At 37.9% G+C, this 8,705-nt stretch overlaps 1 protein-coding gene across 1 annotated transcript; it reads right to left on the bottom strand.

The window, feature by feature from the left end:
- Nucleotides 1–1,363: 1,363 nt before the first annotated feature.
- smtla (somatolactin alpha) lies at nucleotides 1,364–5,889 on the bottom strand. Its single transcript, XM_069147291.1, has 5 exons — nucleotides 5,874–5,889; nucleotides 5,457–5,647; nucleotides 4,262–4,375; nucleotides 3,146–3,325; nucleotides 1,364–2,386 (listed from the first exon to the last, which is right to left on the bottom strand). Exons 1-5 carry the CDS (start codon nucleotides 5,887–5,889, stop codon nucleotides 2,192–2,194), a joined length of 696 nt encoding a protein of 231 aa, XP_069003392.1. The 3' UTR covers nucleotides 1,364–2,191.
- Nucleotides 5,890–8,705: the final 2,816 nt, after the last annotated feature.

Here is an 8,705-nt window from a genome sequence, read left to right as displayed (position 1 = left end):
AAACCTCTGGCTGATTTACATCTTCTGATATGGTCGCAGAGGATGTAGCTGGACACTCGAGGGCAAAAAAAATGCAAAGACGAAACCTGAGATGGGTAAAATAAAGACAAAATGAGGTGCTTGCAGAAAAAGTGCTTGTGGCAATTGCGTCCTTTATTATTTATCTGTTTCCGATGTAAACAGGAACAAGCAATACAGCCTGCCAATTCCATATAGGATAAGTACTGCAGGTGTAGGTGCAGGGAGGATTTATGTAAGGCACATGTACTCCATTATCCAGAGACAACAGGTTTCTTATCAATACAAAGAGAAATAATTTGGAGGAATTGCCATTATTGAAGTAAAAGTTGTTTTCGTGGTTACCTCCTCCCCAAAAGAGAGAAAACATGCACCTATTTCATTTTGTCCTTGTCAATTCGGTGGCTTTTAGCTTAGCATTTGGAAATATAAGATGCAATGTCTTAAATACATGATTGTTCAAGCAGACAATTCAATAAGTAAGATCACGTACACGACAGAGCAACACTGCCCTCTTGTGTTTTGGGGTGGAAACGGCAGACTCACGAACATGGAAATTGCAGTTGATTTAATCTCAACTCTGAAGAAACTACCCTGCTTATGTAATCATGTAAGGATGTAGGATGCATTTTTCATTGTTCAGTCCATAATAGTTTTAAAACGTATATGAAGACAAATCATTTTTAGACGGGAGAGAGCAGTTACTTGAAATCGTTTTCCTCCCTGGAGCTACTGGTCATCACTACACTGACGCTCTTACAGCGTCAGCTGGTCCACACGCTGACACAACAGCTGGCCTCCCTGCCAAGGTTTCAATGAAGTCCAGTTAATAATCTCAGCTAAAGGAGCATGCAAACAGCTAATTGACCTACTTACCTTTGCCAAGGCGACTGATATTTAGCCATTTGTCAGTAAATTTGCTGTTAAATATATATAGTATTAAATTAATATGCTACCTTACATTTTACGATTAAAGCTATGCCATCATGTTAAACCCGACCAGACACAATTGTACAAACCACGAGCTACGCTTCATGTCTGTTTTCACGATTTTCATTCTGTCTGTAAAATAAAAAAGGAATATCTTCCGATAAATTGCAAAATTCAGCTCTCTTCATTAAAAACATTTTAATAAAAAAATAAATGTCAAGGACATATGTGTAAATAAAAGCTAAAAAAAAAAAAAAAAAAAAAAATCAATATTTTCAAGTGAAAATTAAAAGAATATTTTTGTTATTTCAAAATTATGTACTAAACAGAATGCACATTAATTACTTGCTCATTTACTCAATAACACAGTCAGTCACATTAAAACCATTGTTTTTCTGTTTTCTTTCTTGCTTTATTAGTTTCTTAAATCAACAACATTGACTAAAGGTTTTCACAGTACAATGGGCGTTTTCTATTTACACCAGAAAAGTATTGTTTATATTATGCATCACATATTTATAACATCTAAAAATATGAATTTAACTTGTTTATTTCCCTGAACATTTTGAGTGAATAAAGCATATTCTTTTTTTATATTCATGTTAAACTAGGCATGTTAAGGCATCGAATAATTCCTGCTTCCTTCAACATCACTGGCTCTCATTTTAGCTATCACTTATTTTGTTTCTGTCCCTCTCACACTCTGTTTTACCAATCAAAATGTGTCCCCGTTTTTAAATAGTGATTGCTCCCTGTTTGACTCCGTCTCCGGTGAAAGTGTTTCATTTCACTAATCCAGATGTGAAACCAACTCCATTTAACAAGTCTCCCTCAATCCTCTAGGGACCGTGGGAATAATCAAAACACTGCGAGAGCCAGCGAGGAATACAAACTCCAGTTAAGAACAAAGGAAATGGAAATCAATGGCAGGATATGCAGATTTTTTTTGACAGCTTGACACGCAAATAATCTTTTGGGAGTTTGCCCTCTGTTGCCTTTGCCAGGTTAAGATAACAACTAAGCAGGAAAAAAATATAAAATGCAGTATGTTGAAGAAAGGGCACAGCATTACACCTACTTAGTTCTGTGTGAAGGTGTTCCAAAACAATCAATAAAGAATGTACTGCATTACAAGCAAGGCTGAATCACCCAAGGCATGGTCATATATTTAAGTGCATGCTTCTTACCTCAGGAATTAATTTCAAGCTTAACATTATATTATTTAAAAGCTGCAGTTTATGTTTTATGCACAGTTGTATTTGTCAGTTTGACGACACTTGAGAAGCTTGAGGAAAGTTTCCATCTTATGGGCGTCTTTCTTGAAGCAGCTGAGTAAAGTATAGTCTCTCATAACAGACTCAAGCATTTCTGGCAGCACATCATACTGGAACAGGCCTTGTTCACCATAGGTTGTGGCCGACGTCCCTTCATCCAGCATCTGCATTGGAACAATAGGAAACACAATGGAGTTCAAATATCCAGTAATCATTTGGAAATTTTCATTGTCAAAATAGGTAGAAGGAACTCTAAACATGATAGATTATGTTTTTGTATTTATTATTTACAAGCAGTAAAATGTAATTGTCCTGATTTTTTTTTAGCCTGTCTTTGGTTGTACACAGTAGATGGAACTGTAGGTGTTCTGCTGCTATAGCACAATATATATATATATATATATATATATATATATAGAACAATGCTCCTCCTCCTTTTCTCCAAGTAACAAAACAAAATGTTCACAGTTCTCTTGATCCAGTTGAAATGTATTTACATTTTTCGGTGCTAGCAAATCCAATCCTCTCTAAAGCATTTGTCATGAAAGAGAGCCAATAAAAACAAATGAAATAGTCAACGTTGCCATATTGATATTTAAAGTGTATTAATTGATTCACGCCGTCAATGAAACCTCGTTTTGAATATCTCTCGGAAAATCGAATTTCGAATAGTAGTTTTGCCTGAAATTCCCATCCCTAATACAAACTCAACACTTTAATATAGCTAACACAGCTGTATCTGTTTCAAATTAAAAGCCATGTAGCCCTGATTCAGTAGAAAGAAATCCTACAAGGAGTGTGTCATGACTGAAATCGGACAATCACACTCGAGATGAATAATCCAGATTTACGGCTGAAAATAGCAGGATTCTCTAGTAGATTTTACTCTCCTGGCTGTAATGCAGAATCATATCTCAACCCACCTTCTTGATGAGGACCACCACCCCTTGCTCCAGACTGATCAGTTTCTCGGACACCCACTTGGTCTTGTTGAGCAGCACGTCAGGCGCGTGATCGTAGCGATCCAGTGTGGTCTGCAGGTAGACCAAAGGCTCGATCCATGACTGGACCAGCATCAGCACAGAGTGGAGCAACCATTTGTCCTGCAGGGCACAGTATGAATGAATGAATGAACGAATAAATGAAAACGTAATGACAAAAAGTTGCTCATAAACAGTATAAAACTACACCACTTAAACAATGCACAACTACAGCTGTGAACTGACTTTGTCCAATGTAAAACAAATAGCAATCATTTGACCACAAAACATTTGGAAATAAAGTGGTTTGAAATGCTGTGGATGAAGCAGTTGAGCCTCCTTGAATTCCTCTGAGCAGAGTAGACTCTGAAGCAAGTGCAAATGACCACCATACAAATGGCCATTAAACTGCAGAGCAGGCAATATTCCAACAGAAAGGGCAGAGGATAAATTACTAAAATAAAGAAGGACCTTGCAGTATATGCAGTTTCAAAGATCACATTTACCATTATGTCATGACATAACTTTTAACCAGCAGTTTCAATAGAGCTGGAAAGGAGCCCTTAAAAGAAACTGCTGCTGTATACTATGGCCTTTGTTAGAGAAAGGTGGATTATTGTAGAGCAGCCAAATCACTCTTCATAAAACCTTGAGTAAGTGGCTCAAAGGAGTTCCTATTCAACAGACCAAGCTGACCTTTGTCCTGTAAGTCTCTAAGCCCTGTTGGATAGTCATAACCTTTTTCAGAGGTGTGCATGCAACCTGTAGGCTAATGTATTAACACCACCTTATTGTCATGTACACAGGAATTGTTAACTCCACTCAAATCCACAAATGCAGGCATACACACAAACACAATTCTGCGTACTCGCATGAACACACACAGCCTGTACTTGTATTTGGTTTGCTTGCACACAAGGAAACTGTTTCTGTAAACACTGTATATGCATTGATGTATAAAAGCAAAGGTACGCACACACATACAGTAACTGACATTCTTAATCGATGAAGATCAAAGAGTAATACAAATGATTATGCGATTAGCAGCCACATGCTTACAGATATCTGTTGGATTTCACTTTTGGAGCTGGGGATGGGTAAGGCTTTGGTGATGCATGCATAGCCAGCCTGGTTACTCTGGAGCCGCAAAGGGAACGGGATGAACATGTCCTCCTGTAGCGTATTCACGAATAGCGGGAAAAGTAAAAGCATAGATTTTTCTCCATATTTAAAATTGAATGTCACAAGTTGCAGTATCCCATCTGTATTTCACTTTGAAAAGCTGTTGTTATGTTGCACTGAAAAATACTGTCCTCAGAATCGGGAAGCAAGATCATGGTAGACTTTTCTAACTGAACTGAAAACCTTTATATAAACAGAGTGATTCGGAAAACAATTACAAAAGCTTCACCCGTCTTTACCACTGCAGACACAGCAGAGACACATTTTGTTCTCCAGTATATTCACATCTATGGACCCCATGCAGCTTATTCTCAGTAACAAGCTCCTTATCATCTCACTTCAAACACCATTTTGACTCTCGAGCCACAAACTAAAGGGGATTCAACAGGCTGCAAAACCTCCAATTTCACTGTTCTGGTATATCACGATCACATCCGTATTACCGCCACTGGTAGGCCTGTTTCCTCAATGAAACATCTTTGGCTCAGAGGAGACAGAGAAGATTACTTTGAAGCCTGTCAGTGAGGTGATTATCATGTCAGAATCAAAAGCAAATAACACTGAGTATCTAACAGATAGTGTCAGTGCTTCTGGTCCAGAGTAATGGCCAACAAAAATAATTTCTCTCTTTTGTTCTTGTATCATTTGGAAATGTGGATTTTACCAGCAAGCCCAAGTCTTTCATGCATTAACATGTAGCAGAACAGAGATTCATAGCTCTCTGGATTACTCAGTTTTATTTGATAAAAAGGCATTTTGAATCGATAATAAATAATATTTGACTTCTGAAACTCAAAATATAGCATTTCTGCTGCTGTAGTCTTTGCCTAAGGCCATGCTTCACTCCAGTTGAATGCTCTCTTTCTAGTCACTGTTTTCTATTGTCAGGTGATGCTCAGAGCGAAAAGTGATTTAGTTTCTACCAAGGCTATATACACACACAATCTATGCCCTTGCAGTGCTCTTTAAGAGCCTGTGGACAATGGGTCTGCTGAACACTTAAACCATTTTTGCTTTTACAGTGCACACAGTGTGACCATTTCATTTTGGGGTAATGGTCAGTGTTACTCACAAACAAAGAGCACGATTCTTCTGAGACACGGTAGATGAGCTCAGCGTGATGGATGACTCGGTCAAGAAGTTTCTCTTGGGAGATGGACGGGCAGCGGGAGAGGCTGCCCTGCTCTTCTTTACAGTCAAGCGGGATGCTTACAGTAAGAAGATAGGGCCAGAGCAATAGAGCCCACACACTCCGCTGCATGACTGAAGACGCACACACACACACACACACACACACACACAGATGTAACATATGTTCACAAGAAAATACCAAACTACAAACGCACACAAACCACAACATGATCATCCTCTGTCTATTTCGTAAGCCTTAGTGCGATCTAATTTAAATCGCTGCTTTACTCGTGTAATTTACACATTATATTAATACAAGAATACAACGAATCCATGTCTTCTCTCTGTGCTACATTACCTGTCATTGTGTGCATTCTGTTCGTATTCTTCAAGGTTTGCTTGCTGTTCTGACATGTTGTCTTCTTTATAAAGCCCGACTAGGCCATGAATAAAGAAAAAAGTCCTTTTGGTCTTGCGTAGGTCTTTGTAAACAGATACTGCTCTTCCCAAACCAACACACATGTTTCCTCATGCATAATACCAAGAAGGGGATGGTCAGACATGCTACACCCAAATATCCTTTATTCCTGATTTAAATGTGCAATTCTTTTTGTCGAAATATACTATATCACGCGAAATGCAATCTGCAAGAACTGGCCTAAATTAAAAAAAGAAAAGAAAAGAAATCCAAATCAAGGTTTTGTGCATTTGTAGTCCATCCAGCATACTTAATCTATCGAACAATAATCCAAGAGTGAACACTGAGACTGATTAGATTTATCAAACAAAAGCTCTAAAAGGGAAAGGACTGAAAAATCCTTCTTTTCAGCCGAGGTAAGTATGTAATGTAGATTTAAACACGCATGACAGAGAAGGCTGCAGAAAAGACAGCGTAGAACTGTAATAGACACAACAAAAAGGAGCTGAGTGAATTGAGAGTCGGAAATCACTGGGATCTAACAAAACCTCTCACGTCCTCTTTTTTTATTTTGACATTTATATTCCATTCTGCTCAGAAAACCATGCGTGTGTGAGAAGAGCTCTCCCCAGAAGCTACGGTTTCCCAATTGTAATGACTGTTTAACTGTCACACAAGGAAGCACATAAATTTGTAGTAACCCATGTCTGCTCGAGACGGTTCCAGCCTAGGTTGGCGTACAGAGCTCCATTAAATGCTCCATTTTGGTGTTTTCTTTTATTGCCTGGAGCATTTGATGCACTACTTACTTCATCTGTTCTTTAAATTACTTCTATTATGACTGTAATCAAATTGGAAGATTACTGGGGATGAGTTGTCTGACAATTTATGGTAATAAATCCATCCATGTATTTTAGATGCAAATTACAGAACATTTTTGCTCTTGTTCACAGAGGGAATAAAATTGTCTATTATTCTTTGATATAAACCATAATTATTTAATCAAACAAGTAGAATCAATAAGGATACTAAATATAAGTGCTTGCTCAAATGAGGATTTGTTTTTACATAAACCAAACCATGAACAGAGAGATGACATTCAAGACATTTGACTTCACATGTTTATTTCTTCAGCAGCTAAAGATAGTCAGGGGATCAGGAAGTAGCAGCCGATGGGTGTCGTGTTACTGGACTCGACGTCACCGAGATAGTTGCTATTCAAGATACTTGAAGCCTCCTTCCGCATATGTCAACCTATTTCATATGAATCACTTCTTGTCACCTTTCTTTGACTCATCCATTTTTTCCGTCTCCACATTTTAACTGAAGAGATTTAAAAATTTAAACACACCCCTCCAAGAAACATGTTGTTTTCTTCCGCCTGCTTATGTTAAATCCTGTTAAATGTGGAGGGAATTTAAGAGAACACTTTTGGTGAATGTACAAAACATCACAACACAGTTGTGATTACAACTCTGTCGTTTGAGGGTATTTTTGTTCAATCTAATCTGATTTGGATTTGGGCCAAAAGGTCTTCGTAGCTTATTTGTAGCATCACCTCATTCAGGTTTGACCTCATTTTTTTGTTTATGTTGGAGTCTATAAATTCACATTTGAGGTAATTATCTAAGATGCAAGCCGTGTTTATGCATCTACACTTTTTGGTTTACATGTCTTCAATCACCAGTATTCCGATGTGTTGGTAACAAAAGACTAACTGATAACAAGACTGGGTCAAAACCAAGTATATGTTTGAGATGTGTGAAACACCAGTGGGCTTTTCTTTAGAAATAAGGGCTTTTCATTTCATTTGGCTGAGAGAAGCGGCAGCAGCAATGTCTCTGTACTGGATTGTGGTCGTGGAGAGGGAGCTGAGCCATGAGGCAAAGCTCTCGATTTACCAGCCGGTTTGTGTCCTTACCGTCAAGTATTGTCATGAACTTTGGATAATAACTAAAAGAAAAAGATCACAGTTTGGTTCGGGAGGAAGTTGCTGGAAACAATGACATTTGGGCTTCTCTGCTTTTGTTATTTCCACCAAGATGAGCTTTTTATTTGAAACAAATAATCATACCATTAGGCCCACTGATGTTATCACCTGCCTCGGCTGATCAGTGGTGTCACTTGAATCAGTTCTGTGGCATTTGGCTGACCATCGACTTAACTTGTGTCACATGGCATTGGGCTGACCAGTAGTGACTTTGGTCAGTGTCAGACCTTCGTGTTTGTATGGCCGGCCCCGCTGCAGCCAATCCTTCCTTGGAAACACAATTTCTTGTAAATTAGTTTTTAGATGTTAAAAGTGAAACTGATTAAAATTTCTCTTCCATTTTGAATAATGGTTGTAACATACTAATTTGACATATTCTATCCATATCATATCCATATAGTCCATATTACCATGTGTACAGAATATAATCATAAATCAATCCTAAATGGTATCAGTCATACAGGCATTTTATGAGTGGAGAAATCTTGTATATAACATCTGTAATGCGCAGCATTGGTATCTGAATAGGTGAATGGGAGGCAAAAATTGGAAAGGACTTTGGAAACTTCTAAGGTGAAAAGATATACAGTGGGTACGGAAAGTATTCAGACCCCTTTACATTTTTCACTCTTTGTTTCATTGCAGTCATTTGCTAAAATCAAAAAAGTTATTTTATTTCTCATTAATGTACACTCAGCACCCTATGTTGACAGAAAAAAACAGAAATGTAGAAATTTGTGCAAATTTATTAAAAAAGAAAAACTGAAATATCACATGGTCAT

This window comes from Embiotoca jacksoni, unplaced genomic scaffold (assembly GCF_022577435.1).
Source record: "Embiotoca jacksoni isolate LCO1_2020_lvr unplaced genomic scaffold, fEmbJac1.0.p SCAF_14, whole genome shotgun sequence".
NCBI classification, from domain to species: Eukaryota; Metazoa; Chordata; class Actinopteri; family Embiotocidae; genus Embiotoca; species Embiotoca jacksoni.
Note: the sequence above shows the minus strand (reverse complement) of the source record. Positions and strands in the feature narration are given on the sequence as shown.